Here is a 24,279-nt window from a genome sequence, read left to right as displayed (position 1 = left end):
TGGCTAAGCTGCTCTTTCAAGTATAAAATGGCAGAAGAGCTTCCCTTTTGTGCCAAACTAGAATGCAGAATGAGGCTTGAATGGCAGAAGACAGGAAAGACAATTTAGGCACTCTCTGTTCAGCACCAATCCAGTGTTTCGTGCCTTCCATTGTTACACCATTTATATAGTCACAGTGAGATATGACAAAGCGTATTACAGGACGAAGTGATATCTGGCATGTGATATCTGTGGTTATTGGGTGCTACTGATACATGGCTCTTCAGGAAGAGTTTGAGAAGTATGCTCTTAGATGGATGCAAACACATCCATACCAATAGTGCATTCTGTGTTGTACGTACAACTGAATGCATAAGCACTAATATCGCAAAATTGGTCAAATTTAGCAACAGTGCATATACACGGGAACCTCTAATATGATCGTAATCACCACCAGCCTATCTATGTCCACTGAAGAGCACCTGCTGGAGTAAGGCTTCTCCCAGTGATCTCTAGTTGCCTCTACCCTGAGTTGCTTTTAGAGGTGGTATATTAGTTGCTTTCAAATGTTCCTAGCTCATTGCATGCAAGACAAAAGCAGTCTATGCTGTTGATGCATGTGGGAACTTCTGTTGCATGAAAGTTGTGGAGGTTGACAGCTCACCCTCCAAAACAGAACAGTGCAGTACTGGCGTTCTGCTGCACTACTTGGAGTCAGCACTGGTCACATACCGAGTAGTCTGAGAACCATGGTGTTAGCATGACCAGTTTCATGTGAAATTAATGGTCCGTTTCCTGATACGGTGTTCAATGTGCTTACAATGCACCTCTGCAGACACCCGGAAGGCCGAGTACCAGGTGTAGCGGTGACTGGTGTAGCGGGCCCGGGACCCTGGTGGCCGGTCCCCCCTGAGCCCCCTCCGGCAGCCCCAACAACCCGGCGGCCCGCCATTGCAGCGACCACGCCGCGGGCAAGTAGCCCGGGCCTCCAGCTGCTGCTGCAGGGCTTCCCCGATGACCTGAGCCCCGTGAGCGGTGGTGACCGGTCACTGCCCAGCACGGTGCCATCGAGTGCCGCCTTCTCGACGCCTCCGTCCCGTGAGCCACCTTGTGGCTTCCGGCCCATCCACGCGCCCCCTGCCATCGTGCCCCGCGCTAGTGTCACCACCGGCAACACCGGCCGGCAGCCACCGCTAGCCACAAGCTCACCGCCTTGCCTCGGCTATAAAAATGGCGGCAGTGGCTACACCCGCGAGCGCCTGCTGGGTGCAGTGCAGCGCGTCCGGTGCACGGCCCTCCGCCACCACAGTGCTCCTGAGCTGCAGATGACGGTCTCGGCAGGCAGTACGGCAAACGCGGCGACCGCGGCTGTGGTGGCGTTGAGGCCCGATTCAGCGAGCCTGACAAGTGGTAGCTCTGGACGTGGCAGCTCGGCCGGCGCGGCCCGCGGTGACTCCTTGCAGGGAGAGCTGCGTCCGGCAGCGGCCAACCTGATGTCGTCATCTCTGGTGCCGCCTCGCGACCAGTCGGTAGACGAGAACTATGAGTTTGACCCGGCTTTGAGCCCTGCGTTGGGTGACGATGACGACGCGTGGCGCGGACTGAGCGACAGTGAGCTCTACAGCACCGCCTGGGATGCTGAGACCCGCTGTGCAGCATTGAAGCGCGAGTTCTTGCGCCGACGCCGGCGGCCGCTTGAGAGCGCCTGCTGAGACAAAAAGGGGGTCTCCTGCTCCTCTTCCTAGTCACGGAAGCAATAACGCGCGCCGACTCGCCTACACCAATGTCACAAACGGCACATCCAATAAGGGCTATGCTGTAGTGGCCTTTCGTGGCAACTCACGTTGTTGCTACAACCAGTTTTATCTCGATCTGCTCCCTGCCTTCACTTGCATCTGATGACATTCTAGAGCCACATATGTTGGCCTATCTGTGGCTGTCAGAATGCTGGTAACATGTGGTGCATGTGTGTCATCAGTCTGCTGTCGGAGGTGCTGCACTAGCAAGATCTTGTGGCTTGCCACGAAAGACCACTGCCTCACACTTCCTGTACCCACATCAGCTCAATGCGGCGATGACAACCCATGTACAGACTGACGTGCTGTGGCCACCTCAGTTGATGAGCGCTGGACGCTCGTGTGCGACAGTCCGAGGACGCTTCTCCTTTTGTGGTGCTCGTGCAACGCACATAGAAGGTGGCAGGCATGCAAATTCTTCTTTCTTTTCTCTTCTCATGCGCGTCACCGACATAGTACAAGGGCTTCTTGGTTTATTACTACGCTGGCTTCACTCTGCGCGCTCTGAACCCCTCCACCCTCTGGAATGAGATGCTTTTTTTTGGGTGGACCGACTCACCAACTCTTGCGATAAAGGGAGTCTAGGGAACTTGTATGCATGTAAATAGACTGAGAAGAAAAAAAGGTGGTTGTTGCAGAGCGTCGTAGTTCTTGTAATGTTAGTCCCCAGAAGCACAGAACTGTAGACACCAAAACAAATAATTGTCTTCTTTCTTTTTTTCACAGTTGCTTTGCTGTACAACTTATGGGATGATGGTGCCCCATGGGCGCACTATGCCTGCACACATTCCAAGGTCACATCCATGCTCCACATATACACCGTCGTAACAATTCCTTAAAAGAAAAGCACACAGACAAATACTACAACCCATACCCTTGACATCCATCTGACACACACAGACACTTTGTAGAATTTACAGAAGATGAGTCAAAATTTTATTGTAGGCTGTCACAACATCTCAATACATATAGTGTAAATTATGCAGCATTACTTGTTGCTATGTTAAATACAAAGATGGCTAAAAAAAAATTAATCTTATGTTGTTCGCCTGTTGTCATGGCACTCGTGAAGGCGGACAGGCAGTAAGAGACTTAGGCAATTTGCAGCCAGAATTTTTTTACATGTGAGTGCTGTACATAATATTAAGCACCATATAACTTTGTTTTGCCTTTGGCTATTGTCTTTTATTTTATAAATTTTTAAATATATTTTTTGTTTTTGTCCTACACTTGCTAAGAATGTCCATGCGAGACTGAAGTTTATTGGTTATGATGTCTGTCTGAAGTGTTTTTGTGGAGAGTTTACGGGACGCTCCTTATGTTTGTGAGCTTTGAAACCACTTGCTAGTAGATTAGTTTTGCAGGCACCTAAATCAAATATAATTTTATGTACCAGTGACTGGTTTTTACGACTTTTATTAGTTTGGAAGCATAACTAAATTCTCTTTGTAGCTCGGCAAGCGAGAGTTCCCTTGCTGTGTTAGAATTATATTTTTTTACAAATGCTGCAGCCCATGATACCTCAGGGATAAAAGGATGTCTTAAAGGTGCCTGTGGGGGCCTTGACTTCCTTTGTGTTTCAGTTAGTTTGTCTGCTGTTTCTTTGTTTTCAACCTGTCCTTAACCATCACAGTACTGAAGATAGAAGCTTACTTTTCTGTTTATTTGCATATTAGGCTATCTTGAAATGAGCTTTGCAAATTCCAAGTCTCTTATTTGCCCTACTAATATTCAAACATTTGTCTGTGTAGCAACCTGCAAGGCAGCCACGTTAAGTCAGCCAGCTGCCATCTTGAACGTATTGCCAACCCTGACACAAATGAAGTGGAAGGACATGTTAAAGAACTGCCACTTTAGGCTTCTAAAGCCAGAACTATACATAGGATGCAGCAGCAGGATTTTGCAGTCAGCCACATGATAACATGATGCCTTTGATGCCTTTATTATTGCTATGCTCCAAATAATATTGTAAGCAGTTATGTATACCTGCCTTGTTATCTAGTTAAGAACCAACGTCTCTGCTCCTGGTCATGTGCATCATGGAAGAAGTATTAACAAGACTGAAATTAGTCTTGAAGAAACCCATTGCACACAACAATAAAAGGCGACATTTTAAGGCAGGTAAAGTGCAAAAAACATGGAAAATGTCGCCGTACCAACTACCTCGGGACACATCCTAGGACAATAAAAAGCACAGTAACAATTAAATGTTCAGAAATAATCTAAGGGGATGCTAAAGATAGATGCCTAATCATGTGCTGCAGAGGTGATATTTCTTACAATTCAATCAGCATATTCTTTTGTGTGCATGCTAAAAATTACCCAATTTTAAAGTCTGAAATTTGGCACCGATGACATCATTGTGTGATGTCACAGATTTCATGCTCCATCGCATATTTCAATCCTCTTTGTGCATGAAATGTGTGCAGAGGTTGGAAATTTCAGGTGGTGTTGCTGCACCACTTCTTCACCCCGCATACTCTTTTTATTTTTGTTGTTTGATGGTACTGTGCAATTTTCTTGGAATATTTGCAAGACATTAAACTCTGTTGCAGCCGTATGTCATTTCAAGGCTGATTTTACATGCCTTGAATGCAATGCAGTTTACTTATAACGATGATGAAAATTCAAAATGTGGTATCATTGTAACCAGATATTGTTATATGTAGATTGAATTTCATGTACATCCAATACTATACGATGCAGTATGCAGTACCTGTCATCGTAACCAGCAATCATTATATGGCATATCGTTGTGAGTAAACTCTACCTTTGCAGAAGACCTCTACACTCATTGGAACTAACCTACTTGCTGTTTTAGAAGTGGAAAATAATGATACAGCTTAACTTAATACTTTTCTTTGGTGTACCTGATATATCATGTTCAGAAAGTTCAGCTGCATTGATTCTTTTAATGCTTATGCTGTCATATGTATTCTAACAAAGCAAAGTCCTGCATCTCAGTCAGGACTGCTGTTGCACCAAGTTCTGGCACGGCTGGCTGCAGTGTCTTGCTGCTGCACACTCCCCAACAGAAACAAAATGAAACGCCGAGGCACGTGAACTACAGCACAGGAGCAGTAGAATGCAAAGTAGAGTGTATCGCTTCATCTGTTTTGCTTGTTTGCTTTTGTGTCATTTATGTGGTATTGCATCTGTACCCAGTGGTTTGCGTGGGGCCCTACTGCGATATAACAAGAATGTGTGTACATATTACCATTTATCACAAGTTGTCTAGGCTTAAAAGAAAGGGGAGGCGGAAGCTCTTACCAGTGAGTGTGTCGTGGTTGAGGGGATGCCTCTTAAATTGATGCATGTATGCTGGGCCCTTTGTGGTCTCTCGACCGCGCTGCTCAAGGGACAGGTGGCTTTTCTGTATAACCTGTGATATTGTAGTGCAACCGATTGGCTGCTAGGCTATCCAGTCGCCCTTTTTCTAATTTGTTGTTGTTTTTTTCCTCGTTGACTGGAAAGCAAAGATGCATGAAGTGGTGGCAGTTACTGCAGTGATGGCCTCATCGACAGGATTGATTTGTGGGCTTTATTGCAAAGCAACATAGGGTCGACATAATGGAAAGCAGCGGGTGAATTTTGACAATGTGCAATTTTTTAACATGCACCTTAAAAGTGCACTAACGTTTCTGAATTCTGCTGGCACTGGAACGCAGCTGCTGCAGCCAGGATTGAACCCATGACCTTGTAATCAGCAGCAGAATACCATAGCCACTTAGTCATTGTGGCATGTTGTCTTTGGAGTATTTTCCTCAACACTTTTGTGGATCGAAGGTGGTGTAAAAAAGAGAAGTTGGCAGAGCACATTGTGTTTGGAACACGTTACACTTGTGTGCCATCACAAATTAGCTTCAGCAGAATTACTAGCAGTGGTGAATCCCTGGAGTGGATGGCATCCTGTTGGAATGTATGGCTGTTGGAAATAAATCCTGAATAACTTTTTCTGACCACTTGAAAGGGTGCTCAAATTTGGCTCTCTGACGAAGTTGGCACTTTTTTCAAATTTGTAGTTACAGTGTACTACCTTGTAATGGCTTCTACTAGATTTTTACAAAATTTAATTGTCTTTCTGCCCCCGCTCCCATTTCTCTCTCTCTCTCTTTCTTTTAACAGCAGGGAGATTCATCAGTAAAACATTTCAGAATTAACGTGGAGGGCAAACGAAACTTGGGTTGCCTTTTTGACTGGTGGAAAGGCAGTTGGCAGGTGTTGGCACAGAGTTTCAGTTCCCATAATCATCAGTGCTGCATGCTCTGTTCTTATAGCATTTATGCTGATATAAGCAGAATATTGTGATTGTGTAAGCAAAACAACTACAACCTAGTGCTATGTCACTAAAATGCAAGTGAGATTAAAAAGGCCACAGATAAACTAGCAGCCACTGTAAAAGTTGCATGATGAGGCAAAAAATGACGAGTGGGCAGTTTTCGGTATAGAAACATTGGCAGTTTGGGAAAATCTGGTTCAAACTGTCCAAAAGTTTAATTAAGTGTTACCACTGAAATTTCAGTCAAACCGCACATTTGATAATCTTAAATAACGATTGATGGTAAACTGCACTCACACTCGGAAGTGGGTACTCCTCAAAGAATCTCACAAGATTCATGTATATCCCTTGCATTCTCTTAATTTGCATTGCATTGTGCCATCTGGCACTAGCCTGGTTTCATTTTATTGCGGCAAGAAAAATATGATAATGCAGAGAAACAAAAGCTTGTCGTTTTTAGTATGAGGCTTGCTAGATATTGGTGATGAAGTGACAGCATTGTGGTCCATGCAGTGAGCATGTGTCCTCTCTTGGCGTGACAAAATCACACTGCATTTTTGCTTTTTAGATAAACAATTCAATTGTATTCTTTTGCAAAGATACCTTATGTGTGCCCTTGCTGATGCCTCCATCTTTTGCTTGAATGAACTGCAAGATAGCTTTTGTGAGCTTCTTCCTGTATAAGAAAGTAGGAATTGAAATTTTTGTGCGTTATGAATATGAAATAAATATTGAAACAATGGGTGTTAAAGATAAATTTTCAGCTGGGGTAATTTGAATTTAAGACTTGAGTAGATGATATTCTGGTTGAGGTTAAGTTTAGAGAAATAAGTGAATTTGGTTACCATGTAATGTGTGGAGCAGACAGCTACTGGTCTATTGGAGTGTAACAGAATAGATCACAAGGGAAGGGAAGTGCATTGGAAGGTAGCAGAATGCTGGATAGAGTGATGAGATTGAGAAGTTTGGGGGCAGATGGAATCAATTAGGTTGAAGCAAGACAGGGGTCATTTAAAGTCTTAGAGGAGCAGGGGGGGGGGGGGGGGTACTGTGTACTGCAGTGAACATAGATAGGATGATATTTAAAAGCCCATCGTCATGGTAGTCACTGTTGTCGGAGCCATCATGGCAGTTTCTCTGTTTTCCACACCAGTACATCTCCTGTGATCGCCATGTTGGATGCTTTGTGGGCAGCTTTGTGTACAGTAGTGGTGGTAGTGTCACATGCTAGCCAGGAAAGCCACTCGTGTCCTTAGCAGTCGAGCTGTGCACCTTACCTCGTTATGAGTGCGCACATTTGTGTGCTTGGTCCTTCCAGCCACCCCTAACAGTTTGTGTTCTTTTGCTCTCACTGGAGTTCTTACTTTTGTCATTATGTATTGTTTGTTGTATACCATCATACTGTTAGACATTTCAGGCAGGAAGTATTGGTCTGTCCTCCTACCTTCTTTGTTATTTTGACCAGCCTTGACCTTACGATCATTCCACATTATCCTGCGGCGCTTCTTGAAAGTTTTATTTTGCCACACCTCAAGTACATGAGGGGGAAAAAAAATGACGGCCAAGGCTTTTAACAAAGGCAGTCCAAATAGCTATGTGGCCTTTTCTGCCCATGGCTGCTTGTCAAGCCTGAAATGAATGTAGCATCAGTTACTTCGGCCATTTTTCTACTGTCTACCTAGGTTCCCAAAGTATGCTTATTTGGAGAAAATTGAATAGCATGTAATGGCAAGGATAGCTATGGAGCATTGTTGGTGCTGTTGGTGCTGCTGCTTGGAATACAGTGCATGGGAACACTACCTCACAAGAGGCAATACAGTGCTCTGGCTAGTTTGATTCTATTGTATATGGTTTGATCCATTTAAGGTTTATTGCAATACTATGTGGGGGAAAATCTGGCACTGCCATTTACCCAGTTTCTTGAACGGTACTGTGAAATCATGGAAATTATGGGCTATACCCATGCAACACAAAAATTTCTTCTAGACGTCTAGAAGATGTCTTCACAAGAATATGCGGACATGCTCTAGTAGTCCAAGTCAAGTAGTGATTTAACCCTAGAATTCCAGAAAATGTGTAGCAAGTGCTAATGCTGCACTTGTAGGCATTTTCGTTTTATAAATGTCTTTGTGAGAGCACATATATATGTCTGTGAGACAAGCCTCATATGGTAGTATGTCTAACGTTCTTTTAGTATACATGCGAGCAGTTCATAAAAGTTACTAACTGAACAGTTAGAGTATATTCACTTAAAAGACATCTTTCAGCCATCCTACAGCATACGCATACGCACATATTAAATGTTGGACAGGTTAAAGTTGGCTGTATCGAACATTTTGAGAATATGTTATCCTTGCTTGTTATTTACTTCTAATACAAAACATCCTTTCATTCATTCAACACATTCATTTAACGTGTTGACCGAGACCAAGATCTCTAGCTGTTCTTAGCCATTTCAAGATGCCTGCAGGAAGTTTTGTGTTCCATGGGTAGCGGGCTTGAATAATGTTTGGCCTAAACATGGTCATGACTGCACAATATAGCTTTCTCAGAGTGAAATCTTCATAGAAAATTCTTGGGTTCTTTCATAACACACTTTGCATTAATCTTTACTTTCATAATGTCAAATGAGTAAACGAAGAAAATGGAAAGATACTATTCAAGCCAGTGCATTGTTAGTGCAGACCTTCTCACCTTTCCTTCAACTTTTGCAGCACACTGCTGCTGTTCACATTCAGTATAACTATGCCCTAGTGTGAGTGCTTGTGTTTTTAATGACGAATCTTTTACATAATAATAGAGAAAAAGAAGAATGATCAACAAAGAAGGACGATAATTGCATTCTAAAGAAGGCAAAGACTCATCGTAGGAAGTTTCGTGAACTTTTTCTGCACCAAAATGGCATAAGTATGAGAAAACATATAGAAAGCCGTGATGCCGCACTGACATACCTGAACTGTGCTTTGGGCATGATATGCAAGAAAGGGAAGTTAGGATTTCATTTTATCCTGTGATAATCAACATTACTATTGGGACAGGAATGAGAGTTTTGATGGGCTACTGCACTTGTCTTAACTGATTTAGCATTTCTCTTAGTGTCCCTTCAAAGGAGGACAAAATATTTTTGACTTATTGTGAAATAAGGTAAGGCGTGCAGACACGGACACAAGGGCAAGAGAAGACAACCAGACAACACAAACGCTGGTTGGTTCTCTTCTCTTGCGTCCATGTCTGCACGCCTTACCTTCTTTTATGATGAATCCCTACCAACTAGTTCAACCTTCTGTAGTTCTAAGATTCGACTTGAAGTTTTTCTTTTGTTGCATTCAATGCAGGTCCAAACCCCCCTAAATCCTGAAAAGGATACTGACATGCATCAGAATGCCCTCAATAATTTCCTATTAGTATAGTTTTTGCTACAAGCCAGTTTCAGTTTTGATACCCAGGAGCTTTATGCTTCAAAACATTATGGTTACTCATTTCCAGCGACTGCCACACTCAAGCACATGCAAAAGAAGTGTGTGAAGCACTCTCACTTGTTTTTTTCATTAGCAACGTCGTCATACGTGGGCTTATTGCTACATGACATCAGAAAATTTTGCTCTTTGTCATGACATCACATTAATGTTGATGCCAGTTTTAGTCTTTCAAGATCGACTGTAGTATCAAATTAAAATATATAAATGTTTCTCAACCATCATACTTGCTAAGTACAAACATTTTATGTGTGAGAAGAATGTGGTAGTGTTTATAGAAGTTCAAAAATATGTGTCAGTACTCCTTTAAGTTAAAAAAGAAATTAACACAGAATGCCAGAACATGGTTTGCCAGAAGATGGGTACACCAGTTGAATTTGCCTGGTAATGCTCGTTATGCTCTTGGTCAGCTGCAGAGATGACAGTCTTTGAATCTTGGTGGATGAACCATGCTATTACCAGTTTTAAATGTTTGCTGTTACAATGTAAACTATAAAATTTGATCTTGGTGTGAAACAAAAAAACTGTGGAAAGCACACACACATGCACACACACACACTTACACAAAAAACTGTTGGTATAAATTTTTAGGTCACTGCAAGAAAAGTTGAGCACATTAAAATAACAATACTCTCTAAGGGTTTTCTTTTTTTTTTTTCTGTGGTGCTGTTCTAGTGCACTGTGTTTCATTGTAGCAGGTGGTAGGCAGGTTATTGGCTTGAAAGTGCTAAGGGTGCATTCTGTAGATTTAACAGTGATGTCCAGTTTGTACGTTTCACGCACTTTTATCCCGATAGGGTGATTTTTTCTTGCTGAGGCATAAAACTTATGACATTCATGTACCATCAGAGCCATCTGTCAATTGCAGTAGTAACTTGAATTAGCCTCAGCACATGCTCAGATATAAATTAAAGTGTGCTTTTGCTTGTTAATTTGGTTGTACTGAGCTTACATCTAGAAGGCTAGTGTACTAAACAAGGGTTGACATCCTTTAAAGGGAGCCTTGAAGGGAGTATGCTCTCTTTAAGTTGAACATGATGGCTCCTTGGAAATGTTATATTTTGACCAGCTGAGCTCAGTAGGACGTTCTGGCGGGCTAGTTGGTTCATAGCTTTTAGACGTTTGTAAACTGCGCGAAAAAAACGAGGACACAAGAAACGCACATGAAACCACGAGCGCTCGTGGTGTCGTGTGTGTTTTTTTCTTGTGTCCTCGTTTTTTTCGCGCAGCTTACAAACGTCTATGAGCTCACTAGAAATGCCCTAAATGTACGAAACTGTACAAAGGTTGTCAGTCTCATCATCTTATGGGAATTCATTCTTGCAGATTTTGCTGTATTAGCATGGATCGAATTAAGTTAGTGTATATTTGTTGCAACAGAACATGTAACTGTGACTAGCTTGTGCCCCTAGGCCAGAAAATGCACAAAAGTAAACTGCTTAAATCAAAAACACGAATCTCCTGATTGCAGTAGCTATGCAAATCAATAATGCTAGGCATTTTGCCATTGAACCTAGTAACAATTGGAATGGGTTCACCAGTGCACCAACAAGGACTAGAATTGACTCAGCAGTCTAACTATTAACTCGATGATCATGTCAGATATGTCATCACTGAAAAAATGCCTCGGATGTGGGGGGCTTTATAATATAGGGCTTTTGGGTACTTAAAGCATGTTGAGCTCAGTATTTGCTATGTGCTTTTGGATGTATTGCAATCAATGTAGGGCTACTTCAGCAACTGTGATCAAAGCTGAACCCTGTAGATCAGTGGCAGAACAGCCGAGCTGCTACGTCATGGCAAGATGTATGAATGTAAGCGATAGCATTGTCATGTCTCAAGCACATGTGGTTGCCGGGCGACTGGAAGGTTATTGATTTTCACGCACGCCAGCACTTCTGTTAGTGTGGTGACAAAAAGCACATGATGTCTTCATAAAATTGAAAAGATTACTTATTTATGTACACCTTAGGCATATCTGCGTGCACCTCACATGTCAGTGTAAAAAAAAAAAAAAAATTAGAGCTTGTTCGGAATGGGTTGCCGAGCGCTGTGTTGTAACGATTCTCATAGAATCCTAAATCCTGTGTAACATGCAACCTAAATCTGGGTTGTGAAAAGAATACTCATTTTTTTCTTCTTATTTATATATTATGTTTACATAGTGCAGCTGAGACATGGATAGGTTTGTGTTCTTGTTCCAGCACTTATTTTCTTTCTGTGAATTTTTGTTTTATAGTCCCCTTTTGGACTGCGTGTACTTTTCTGAGGCTGTTTGCTGTCATGCCTGTGAGTTGTGATATAGGAGTTCATTTTGCTTCTCATGGCACTCATAGGAGGACACTAAATGATGTGCGAGCTACACATATGCTTTCATTTGGTGTTTGCAAGTGCGTAGTATTGACCAAGCTTAATTTTATTCACATTAAATTGCAGTGGTGCTTTTCATGTCACACCTCACAGTCGTTTTAGCAAATACCATTATAGTGTTGTTGAGAGCCGTATTATACACAGGTTATTTATTTTCCCTCTTGCCTCGGCTGTGAGCTGCACTTTTGTGTCTCACTTTGTCCTTGTTTGTCCCGGTGTGCGTGGACATATGCACATGCTAGACGCATTTGTTGAATTGTGAGCCTACCGTCTAGCTGCTTTCATGTGAGCGCTGAATTACGACACCCCTGCCCCCTCGCTTTGTTAGAGGCTGTGGTCATAATGACTAGGTTGCTGGGTGCTGCTGCATTGCATTGGGCTGGGGGAACTGGCAGTTGGTGACAGAGATGGCAGCCAGCCTTTGCCTTGATGTATGGGGCCCCGCAGATATCATTGTCATTTCATTGTGCTATTCTGCAGTCATGATCTCCTTATTCAAATAAGTGATTTCTCGTGCACCTATTGACTTGGGGCTTTCTTACATTATGCTGCATTGGGACCTGCTTCTGGCCTGTGCAGAGCTATACTATGCTTGTCAATTATTGGTGTAAACTTGTGTTACACTTGTAACCTTTGTGCACTTTGTGACAGCTTGCCATTTCATTTTTATTTTTCGTGCCTTTTAAGCAAAATTTTTAGAAGACATCCCAACATTTAGTAACAATGTGCATATATGTGGCCATAGATATTTGCAGCATGGTCTCATAACAGCCACTGGTGTTATGGTAAGCTAATCCATGTGCCGTATGTGCCCAGACAATTTTCCCATAGCAGGTATCTAGACTGATAGTATAAATAGTTTTCACAACATGGCCCCACAAATCATAGTGGCCACACGTCTGTGTACTCTCCGAGTCTTTAGGCATTTAAAATGACATAATGATAATGCAGAAGTGCCATATGCTGTGTATTGGTAACAACTGTTTACATTGCACCACACTAACAGCACATATTGTACACATTATCTGGGGTCTCACTACATCACTGCAGCTGGCAATGTCTGGCTCCAACTTGTTTGCTCCCAGCCCATGTAGAGATTGTCTTTCCACCATGTCCTTTACTTAGTCTCCTCGTTAAATGTGTTGATGGGGGACATTGTGTATTCTGTACATTTCCAACTGTGTTCTTGTGTGTTGACATTACAGTGGAATATCCTCTGATCTGCTGTCACGGGGAATAAAGCAAGACACGGTTTTCCTTTCTGTGCCTTTATTTGCGCATTTCTTGTGCCAGGCACAGCTAGTACATTTATACAGCCTTGTGCACATTTCTTCCCTGAACCTTACATTGTCTCAGTGTGCTTAGTAGAATCAGTCAGCCTAGCTGTACTAACACAGTTCTGTTAAAATTTATGGTCTGTATGTTTTGTTGTCTAGGGATTCAATACTACTGGTACACATATCCAAGAAAGATGGGTACATCAGAGGTAAGCATCACTAGCTGCATTGGGGCGCCGTAATTAATAGTCGTTGGATTCACACGCGGCAATGTTGGGTAGAAGAAAGTGCATGTGCGCGACTGACGTGAACAACAGACGCTACAATCACTTCAGGTAAGGGGAAAAACCCGCAACACCAATCATGGCGAAAAGCAAACAAATGCTGGGTATGCGTTCGGACATTAACACCATTCTGTTCATCTAACTGTTAATAAAACAGTAATTACGGGCGATGACGCGACCGGGCTAATCTCGGCAGTAGCGAACCATGTCACTCTTGAAGTCCCTTGGCAGAAACTTTACGCTTGCCGTCGGTCTTCTTGGGTGTAGGCACCAGGCTCTGGAGATACTCGTGCAACTCGCCAGAGTTTCTCGCGATGAACAGCACGTCGTCGGCATTCACGGTGCTTCTGCGACAGTGTAGTGCCAGCATACTAAGGTCGCGAGCCACACGGCCAACTTCGTGGTGGACCAGTTCAGTCAGAGCTGCCACCGTTTGCCGCTGCACAGGAAGGCCTCCCTCTGCCTCGGCCATGTCTTCGCAGATGCGACCCACTGTGTAGTGTACGGCGGCTTTGAGGCACGCCGCATGACTCAACCGCTCCACTTCGTCGGGGTCTCGCGACATCGAAACGGCAAAAGAGACACCGTCGGCACGCACACAACAGGACAACAGTTTCGTAATACCAAGGAAGTTTTTGACAGGTTCGCTAAACCGATTGCGTTCGCATACTTTCGCATACACAGAATTAAGAACCAGTCGCTTTCCGCGCCGAAAGTAGAGTTGGTAGAGTGGTAGTTCTAGCCACTGTAGTGGTAGAGTGTATCACACGATGTATCAAAAGCTTCGTAACTTCGCGCCGTCGGTTTGGATTGGATTGAATTACCTTCATAAGATCCAGACTACGCTCGTCTCAGGGTCCCGCATATTTTTCTGTAGGGCGGCGTTGCGCTCCACCGCCTACTTTTTCTAGCTATGATCCAACGTTTTTAGCTATGATCTAGCTAACGCAGTGTTGATTTTTGTTCATAACGTATAAGTAAAATAGGTGACGTTGTTCAAGCAAAAGAAATAGAAATAAAACTACTACTGTAAGATTTTGTTGCAGCTTGTGCGGGAGTGTCCACATGGAGAATGATTCGCGAAATACAGAGCAGTGAAGTTTGGCAAGTCTGGCATCATTGAAATTATAAGTGACTTGCGCCGTGCGGCAAAAGCAGCTAGTGTGTGTCTGAAATGGAAGATATTGGCATTATCGTGCCCGACAGGGTAAGCAGTTAATTTTAAAGACGGTGTCACATTGTAGACAAGTTCTCCATTGCACGTATGCCACACAGTCTCGATTCACCGGTACCTCTTGGTCGTTTTGAATATATACCACCTTAAAACGGTGGCGGTGTGAGGCGCCGCGTCGTTTTCCGTGCCTGAATGAAACTGAGCGTGATTGTGCACAATTGCTTTTCAAGCGTACAAGCTTCAACTTCATAAGGTCGTGCCTCTAGCGAAACGGTCAGCACTTTACTGCCATGTGCTACGTAATATAGCAAGCTTCTTGATCTTTCGACGTAAACTTTAGGAACGCCTAAAAATAAAAACAAACAAACTGGAGGCCTGCTCTATTACTCTACAGTGAATCTCACGCCGTTAACAGAGGTTTGGTCAGCACACGCTTTGTGATTTGCATATATTTATTTACATTTTCGATATTATCGCACTTGAGTTGTTTAAATCGCTGCAAATGGTAATCTATCAGCGTCACTGTACGGATGACAAAACTGTCATCGGGCTCTCTGGCGGAGTTCCTTCATTTGTGGCATCCAAAACCTTAAGTGAATGGGTTGAGCTTGGCGCCACAAGTTACATTCGGGGCGTGCTCTTCCTCATGACAAGCGCACCTGGGGAGTCGAAAATATTTGTCGAAGGCAAAAGATAATTCACCAGAGCAAAGTGACGTCAAGCATTTCCATCCGATGTTCACGTTCCTACATGGAGGCGTGTGCCCTTACATCAGAGGCCAATCAGTGTTATTCGCCGCGACTTGTCTCCTGGCAGAACAAACGGGAACCTCCTAATTCGTGCTTGAGGCAGATTGCCATAACGTGCCGTTCCTTTGTAAGATACGAGTGTAAGACTTATTGTTCTAATAATTGATTTTAAAAAATCTGAAGGGGCAGGTATGTCAGACATTTTATCAGCTTTCGCAAGCCCTGTTTGCAGTGTAATGCTTTTGTTACAGGAGGAGGTGCTGAACTTGGAACCCAAATTACCTGGCACAGACGATCAAGATGCAGAGGACTTCTATATCAAGTATAAGGTATGCTTAATATCCCAAATCCTTTTCCTAGCCAGTGAAGGGCACCATAGTTGATTTGTCACTGTTGGTGATACTTTCACTTTTTCATGGCTTAACCCATATATGCCCGAACTTGGGGAAATTAAGGAAAGTGATTTATTTTCCCGTAATAATTGCTTCTGGGACCTCAGAAAGCAGAATCAACCTTTTATTGAAAAAAAATTTTTTTTTTCGAACTGTGTTTTTGTAGCCGTCCTACATATAGGACACCGCTGTTTGACCGACCGCAAACAAAAAGCTTTTGCATATATTACAATGATATTGTTTTCAGAGCATATTCAATTACTCAGGAATAACTGACAAAAATTTCGACAACATCAATAATCATTTGAATTTATATTTCATTTGCATCATTTGCATTTTCTTCCGCGACATGGCGTTCATTGAAGCTCACGCAGAAATACAATTTTGCGACTGAAAGCATGTGGCGAGGAGTGCTCCCACGCTAATCAAGACTTGCACGCGAGAAGGGTAGGGCCTCAGAAACACCCGCGTGGGGGCACTAGCTTTTTTACAAAAAAAAAAATGTTCGAGTTATTTGGAAAATTTTCAGCTTCCTACATATAGGACACTGGGCATATATGGGTTAATCTAGTGCATTACCTCACTCTAGAAGTGGCCATTTGTTGTCATGGAATTTCTACAGCCTCCCCTGTGAGTGATTCTGGAGCGATGTGACTTCAAAATATTGCTGGTGGCAAATAGGCTTGCCCTCAGCTTTATTTTGTTATCTCCATCTAGCCAGTTTATTCAGTTGGCACACAGCGGAAGCAATACCTTCAAGCTTCAAGAGTAAACGAAAATTTCTTGTCCCCACCCAGGATTTGCACCTGAATCCACTATGTGGGACCTGTTTCGCCATTGATGTACATTGGGGGCAGTCATCACTGTTCCAAGCCTGTGACTCTACATTCATAATGCTCTCATTATCGGACGAGCTACTACTCTTTGAGTGATGCGTAAAGCTCTCCTGATATGGTTAGCCCTCTACACTTTTCAATCCGAAGCATTCTTTGCCTCATATAGGCAGGTTCCCGTCTTGCCTTTCATTTTGCCTCACTTCAGGTTTTGCCTAAGGAGCCAGAGGCTAAGGGCTACAAGTGCTTGAAGCCTCTGCCCTCTCAGTTTGCAATAATTCAAAAACTCGCGCGTGTTAACTAACCACAGCCAAACTAACTTCCGTTAATTCTATTCCAATTGAAGGTTCTGACCGACGCCTGCGCGTTTCTGTGGGTCCAAGCTTTTGTTATTTCGACCCTAAAGTTAACCTTCGCCGAGTAATTCGAACTTGACCAGTCAGCATGGACCCGCATGCACCCCTATGCTGAATAGGGATCCCTTTACTGGCAGCGTCTGTCTCAACAGAGCTTAGGGGACAGGGAATGTGTTGAACCTACATGTTTTGAAAACAGCCATTTCGCATTGAAACACCTGTGCTAGGAAGATATTCAAGCAATAACAGTAGCTCAGAATGTGTACGTTATTTACCTGTTTCTAACTTGCGGCTTCTTAAAAAAATTATTTCTTCCCGTGAAAATAAGCAAAGAACTGTGTTCGCATGCTTTGCCGCATAACACAACTGTATGGCGGCAAAGCTGACTATAGGAAGCCGGCTGCCACTGTGCAACACATATGTTCCATTCCATATTTGTTACATATAGTGTTACATTCCGGGCAGCCGCAAAGAAGAAGCCCAAACAAAAGACTGGTTCAGATTAATCACCAGGAGCTTTCTGAGCGATTTTGATTACTAATGCTGTGGCTTTCAAGCATAAAATGTGTATTTATGCATTTTTTTTTGCATTTTTCTCAAATATTTTGCCATGTTTTGAATTTTGGGATCAACACTGTGTCGCTAATACTCAATCAATTCTCTTGATTTTTTTTTCTTGAATGCTAGAGAGAGTGTGCAGGAAAACTATGATATAGTGTTTTAGGACACTGAAACATTTTGAAATCATGTAGAAATCTCTAGCGAATATTCACATTTGTGGGACTGCGACTTACAAACTTAATAACTTTGGCTAAAATATAGATACAAACATTAAATTGCATATGTGCACTCTTTGAACATTCAGGAACATACCTTTAAAATTTGGGCTCTATTGATGCATTACTTTTTATGCAAGTCACATCCCAAGTTTATAAGACAAGAATAGTTGGAACTTTTTTTGGAGTGATGTAGAGAAAATATAATTGCATGTTAGTAATTAGTACACAAAGTTGAATATTCCCTGAAAAATTTATGTCTCTAGGGTCAATAATAAAATTTTTTTCTCGGGACCCACTCCCCCCTTAAGTGGCATTTCCCATCCGGCACACCAAGATGAAACTCTAAGTCACTCTGAAGAGAAGAAAAATCAGAATTGTAATCAATAACCCTATACACCACTCAGTCGTCGGTGAACATTCTGATAGTCGACGTAATACCTCGAGTAATATCATTGATATATAATAAAAATAAGAGAGGCTCCAAAACTGAACCATGGGGCACTCCAGAGGTCACCACAGCAAGATCAGAGGAGATGCCGTTGAGAACCATAGACTGTTGTCTATGTGAAAGGTATTCAGATATACATGCAATTACCTTTTTATTCAATTTGTAGGCACGTAATTTGCTAATAAGTAGATGATGAGCCACAACATCAAACGCTTTTTAAAAATCTAGAAAGATGCAATCAGTTATATGCCTTTTGTGAATTGCTAGTACCAAGTCGTGTGTGAATTCCACAAGTTGTGTGGAACAAGAAAAATCTTGCTGAAAGCTATGTTGGTTTAGATTTAATAGGTTATGTTTAACAAGATGTGGCATAATACAACTGTATATAATGTGCATGTGCTAGGCAAGGTAAAGTGCAGTGACCATAGGTTAGTGATGTCTAGGCTTTCTCTCAGTTTGAAGAGAGAAAGAGTAAAATTAGTCAAGGGGAAGAAACAGGCCAATCTAGATGCAGTGAGGGTAAAAGTGGACCAATTCAGGCTGGTGCTCTCGAACAAATATGCAGCTTTAGAACAGGAAGATGAAGATAACGTAAAGGCAATGAATGAAACAGTAACTAGGCTGGTATCAGAAGCAGCGATTGAAGCGAGAGGTAAGGCACCAAGGCAACCAGTAGGTAAGCTCTCCCAAGTAACAAAGGTCCTAATGAAGAAACGGCAAAACATGAAAGTGTCAAACTCGAGAGGTCAGATAAAATTAGCTGAACTGTCGAAACTGATCGACAAGGAGAAAGTAAGGGTTATTCGAAGTTATAACGTGAGAAAGATTAAGGAAGCAGTAAAAAATGACCGCAGCATGAAATCAGTGAGAAGACAACTTGGCATAGGACAAGGCAAGATGTATGCACTGAAAAATAAGCAGGGTAATATCATGAACAATTTTGGCGACATAAAGCAGCGGAAGAATTCTATACTGACCTTTACAGTACCCAGAGCAGTCACGGTGCGTTCTTCGAAGTAGTGATGAACAGGATACAGAGTCGCCTTAACTAGCGAGGAAGTTAGAAGGGCCTTGCAAGATGTGACCCGGGAAAAAGCGGCAGAAGATGGAATAACAGTCGATTTAATGAAAGATGGAGGAGACATCATGCTTGAAAAGCTTGCAGCCCTTTACATGCAGTGCCTCACGACTGTACCAGAGCGCTGGAAGAATGTCAACATTATACTAATGCATAAGAAGGGAGACGTTAAAGAATTGAAGAATTATAGGCCCATTAGCTTGCTTTCAGTATTGTATAAAATATTCACCAAGATAATTTTCAGTAGAATCGGGGCATCACTTGACTTTAGTCAACCAAAAGAACAGGCTGGCTTCAGGAAGGGATATTCTACGATGGATCACATCCATGTCATCAATCAGTTCATCGAGAAATCTGCAGAGTATAATCAACCTATGGCTTTCATAGACCATGAAAAGGTATTTGATTCATTAGAGATACCAGCAGTCATAGAGGAATTGCATAATCAAGGAGTACAGGAGGCATACTGGAATATATTGGCAAATGCCTACAAAGATTCCACAGCTACCTTGATTCTGATCCACACTGCTCTCTTCCTGTCTCTCCACTAGAAAAGTAGAAAGTTACCTATCAAGAAAATGGTCAGGCAGGGAGACTTAATCTCTCCAATGCTATTCGCTGCATGCTTAGAAGTTTTCAAGCCATTAGACTGGGAAGGCTTAGGAGTGAGGATCAGCGGCAAATATCTTGGCAACCTTCGCTTTGCAAATGGCATTGTCTTATTCAGCAAAACTGGGGACGAATTACAACAAATGATTGAGGACCTTAACCGAGGAAGTGTGAGAGTGGGGTTGAAGATTAATATGCAGAAGACAAAGATAATATTCAACAGCCTGGCAAGAGAACAAGAATTCAGGATCGCCAGTCAGCCTCTAGAGCCTGTACAGGAGTATGTTTATCGTAATATTCAACTGCCTGGCAAGAGAACAAGAATTCAGGATTGCCAGTCAGCCTCTAGAGCCTGTACAGGAGTATGTTTATCGTAATATTCAACTGCCTGGCAAGAGAACAAGAATTCAGGATCGCCAGTCAGCCTCTAGAGCCTGTACAGGAGTATGTTTATCGTAATATTCAACTGCCTGGCAAGAGAACAAGAATTCAGGATCGCCAGTCAGCCTCTAGAGCCTGTACAGGAGTATGTTTATCTCGGTCAGTTACTCATGGGAAGCCCGAAATTCATGAGAAGGAAATTCACAGAATAAAAATGGGTTGGAGTGCATACGGCAGGCATTGCCAAATCCTGACTGGGAGCTTACCACTGTCATTGAAAAGAAATGTGTACAATCATTGCATCCTACTGGTGCTAACATATGGGGCAGAAACTTGGAGGTTGACAAAGAAGCTCGAGAACAAGTTAAGGACCACACAAAGAGTGATGGAACAAAAAATGTTATGCATAACGTTGAGAGACAGAAAGAGAGCAGTGTGGATCAGAGAGCAAACGGGGATAGCTGATATTCTAGTTGACATTAAGAGAAAGAAATGGAGCTGGATAGGCCATTAAATGCATAGGGTAGATAACCAGTCGACCATTAGAGTCCCAGAATGGGTGCCAAGAAAAGGGAAGCACAGTTGAGCATGGCATAAAACTAGGTGGGGTGATGAAATTAGGAAATTTGCAGGTGGAAATTGGAATCGGCTAAAGCAAGACAGGGGTAATTGGAGATCGTAGGGACAGGCCTTCGTCCTGGAGGGGGTATTCTGTAAGAGTCCACCTGGTGGACTGTTTCGGCTGTCGTCATTGGCCTCCCGCTTCACGAGCGCGAAGGAGACTGGCTGGCTGGCACCTTCGTGCTCGTGAAGCGGTTGCCAGTGGCGACAGCCGAAGTGGACAGTCCACTAGGTGGACTCTTTCAGAATACTTCCCCTGCAGTGGACATAAAAATAGGCTGCTGCTGATGATGATATAACATGCTCCATTACTTTACATGTAATACTAGTCAAAGACACTGTTCTGTAGTTGTCAACACAATTTTTAGGTCCACTCTTTATACAGGCACAACATTGGCTAATTTCCAGTCGGCAGGTACGGCGCCCACATCTTAATACTTTTGGGAAAAGGTTGCAGAAATAGACATAGAGATTCAGAACAATTACTAATGATTGCTGCTGCTATATCATCAGGCCCATTTGCCTTTCTAGGAGAAATATTTGCTAATAGCTTCCGCACACCTGCCAAGCCAAACTTAAACTCTGGCATTTCTTCAATCCCCAACGAAAAACACACCTAGAGTTTGAAATTGGCGTTGGCTATTTTAAATATGGAAGAGAAGTAACTACTGAATAGTTACTTTGAGCTTGTCCTCATGTATGGCTGTGTCCAAGCCGAAGAAATTTCGGCTTTTTTTCCAGCTCTTCCCTTTTCACCTTGTGTATCCAGTGGTGAAAAAAACATATTTTAGAGGGGGGACAGAATTTTCGTCCTGACCATTTCGCCGGATATACTTCCAAAATTCCTTTGGATCTTCTACCAAGCGTTTCCCAAGCCCAGAAAAATAGGATTGCTTAGCTGATTTAGCCAAGTTCTGCAAATCAAACTTCAGCCTCTTTAGTTTGGATGAGTTTTCCGGCAATCATAGTATTCACACGAAAGGCAACAATATACAAACAAGATGACTCTCGAGACCAATTACACCTTGACAAGTCAAATCATCGTCTTCTGACTTTGGCGCGACTCTTGGTTGCGCCGTAACAATATAGTTCTCTAAGGCATTATCCAAAAACAAAATAATTCAAGGATGGCCAGAGTTCGACATCCGTAGTTGTAAATACATATTTAACACATGTTCTAATTTTAGTGATGGCTTATTCCAGCTCACAGTTCCCTCATATTTATTCAAAAACTCCGTAATTTGTTAGTGTAAGGTCTGTTTCCCATAATTAGTGCCGAGTTTGGGTAGCTGACATACAGTTTTCATTAATCCATATCGGTCACATTTGGCAATAATATTCTTTGTATTCTTTGTAGACCTTTGTTTTGTGAACATTGATCTGGTGGACTTTTGGCATGTTACTCTTCATAAATAATTTCCAGTTACATTGTTTGTGTATGTTCTTTATATAATATTCAAGTGGTTGCAGTACCCCTCTTTTTTATAAGACAAATGATCTGCTTTTATTGCAATAAGTGGTTGTTCCCCACACTAGAATCTAGTGTGAATTTGAATACACTAATAAGTAATAAAGTTTTTTTTTTTCCCTTGCAGAATACTGTAGGCCAACATGTGGCCCAGGCAGGAGGGGATATGTTTGTACAATATTGATATGAAGTACAAAGATTCGAAGGAAAAAAAAATTGTCAAAATAAGAACAATGTACAATGCAAGGGATTGTATTGAAGAAGAGTCAGAAAGATTTGCAATACAAGTAGTACAGTCTTATCAAGCCTAATGGAGAGAAGATAGATACAACTGATCCTTCTTATGCGCCGGCTAACATGCTTTAAAGCATGCACACACACGCACGTTTATTAAAAATGCAATTTTACCATGGCATATGGTGCATTGTTGGACAAGAATACATCGGCTGGCAGGGAGTATCATTCATTGATTGTTCTAAGGAAAAAAAAAAAGGAATACTTAAAGTAATTTGTGCGCGCATAAATGGGGGTTATCTTGTCATGGTGATGATTCCTGCTAGGTCTGGCTGACCGGGGTTGGAGGTAGGATGAATGATCAAGTCGTAGTTCACGTTTCTGAAGGTGGAAAAGCAATTTTAGGCATTCTTCTTTTCTTTGGGATTCCAGGGTAGCAATATTATTTTTATTCATCAAATGAGATAGGGAGTCATAATGTCCATAACAATTAAATATGAAGAGGATGGCAAGCCTGTTTATGTGCTCCAGTTTGTTCGTTTTCTTTTTTTTTTTTTGTGTAAGGGTCTGAGACGACGGGAGCGTATTCTAATCGTGACCCTACCAGTGTGTTGAACCTTAAATGTTTCACGGATAGAGGAGAGGGTTTCAGCTTGTGCCTTAGCAGGCCAAGTTTATGCCGAGCAGATGCACAAACATTATCAGTGTGTTGCTATCAGTTCAAGCGATTGTTGATGGTTACACCAAATATTTAAGAGTGTTTCAGTGACTGCGGATTGCTTAATAGTGCATTGATATGCTAGAGGGTGTTTTTTGTCGGTGACACACATGAAAACTATTTTTTCTTCATTAAGTTTCATTTCCAGGTATCGCATCAGTCAGAGATCACAGTAAGACTTGTACTCAGGATTACTTGGTCACTAGCGTCGTTAATCACTTTGTAAAGTAAGCAGTCATCCACAAACAATTTAATACTTACACTATCATCAGTGCATGCTGTTACGTGAATAATATATGCTAGGAAAAGTATCGGTCCGAGCATGCTTCCCGGCGGCACTCCGGAGTTCATGGGGAGGCGTCCAGAGTAATGGCCTTCAACATTGACGAATTGCCTGCGTATGCTCAAATATGCAGATATCCAGTTTACTACGTTAGGCGGAAAGCCGTAGCTGCTTAGTTTTCTTATGAAACCAAAATGAGAGACCCTATCGACGGCCTTGCTGAATATAACATCACCCTGGCCAGCTTTATCAATAATGGAGGCCAGGGCGTGAATGGTGTAGCGAGAAGCAGAGTAGTATTAGACAGCCCTTTGCGAAAGCCGTTTTGGGATAGGGACAGAATGCCACATTTTTCAAGAAATTCCGTCATGAAATTTGAGATAATATGCTCTAGAAGCTTGCAAGATGTAACCGTCAGTGATATAGGGCGATAGTTTGATAGTAATGCAGGGCCGCCTTTCTTAAGTACGGGCGCAACACGAGCGACCCGCCATTCTGATGGAATGATGCCACAAGATATAGATGATGTAATAGTTCAGCGGAAATCCGCTAGGTGGAGATAAGTAATTAAAGGGAAACTGAGACATCCACCCAAATGTAGCTACAATGGAAACCCAAGCGGATTCCTCGAAAGAGAAGCCTCGCAGTTGAAGAAAAATTCGTCCTGGTCCGGGACTCGAACCCGGGACCACCGC

At 42.5% G+C, this 24,279-nt stretch overlaps 4 protein-coding genes across 7 annotated transcripts in view; 2 read left to right on the top strand and 2 right to left on the bottom strand.

Moving 5' to 3' along the window:
• Positions 1-13,162, top strand: part of LOC119456465 (protein turtle-like) — a 79,726-nt gene extending 66,564 nt beyond the window's left edge. For all 4 annotated transcript variants that reach the window (XM_037718275.2, XM_037718274.2, XM_037718273.2 and 1 more), the window contains exon 17: positions 815-13,162. In XM_037718275.2, coding sequence (XP_037574203.1) covers positions 815-1,691 — 877 coding nt within the window. In that variant the 3' untranslated portion in view covers positions 1,692-13,162. The remainder of the gene's footprint in view (positions 1-814) is intronic.
• Positions 1-24,279, bottom strand: part of LOC119456469 (ubiquitin-60S ribosomal protein L40) — a 578,246-nt gene that overhangs the window by 94,160 nt on the left and 459,807 nt on the right. The gene's annotated exons all lie outside the window — the stretch shown is intronic.
• LOC119456467 (centromere protein S) lies at positions 13,194-14,212 on the bottom strand. The gene has a single exon (XM_037718277.2). The coding sequence runs from the start codon at positions 14,024-14,026 to the stop codon at positions 13,670-13,672; it is 357 nt and encodes a 118-aa protein (XP_037574205.1). The 5' UTR covers positions 14,027-14,212; the 3' UTR covers positions 13,194-13,669.
• The window catches only part of LOC119456466 (26S proteasome regulatory subunit 6B), a 41,773-nt gene continuing 32,012 nt past the window's right edge, over positions 14,519-24,279 (top strand). Inside the window, exons 1-2 of the mRNA XM_037718276.2 lie at positions 14,519-14,668; positions 15,636-15,713. Coding sequence (XP_037574204.1) covers positions 14,636-14,668; positions 15,636-15,713 — 111 coding nt within the window. The 5' untranslated portion in view covers positions 14,519-14,635. The remainder of the gene's footprint in view (positions 14,669-15,635; positions 15,714-24,279) is intronic.

This window comes from Dermacentor silvarum, chromosome 6 (assembly GCF_013339745.2).
Source record: "Dermacentor silvarum isolate Dsil-2018 chromosome 6, BIME_Dsil_1.4, whole genome shotgun sequence".
Taxonomy (NCBI): Eukaryota; Metazoa; Arthropoda; class Arachnida; order Ixodida; family Ixodidae; genus Dermacentor; species Dermacentor silvarum.
This window is presented reverse-complemented; position numbering and strand designations above follow the sequence as displayed.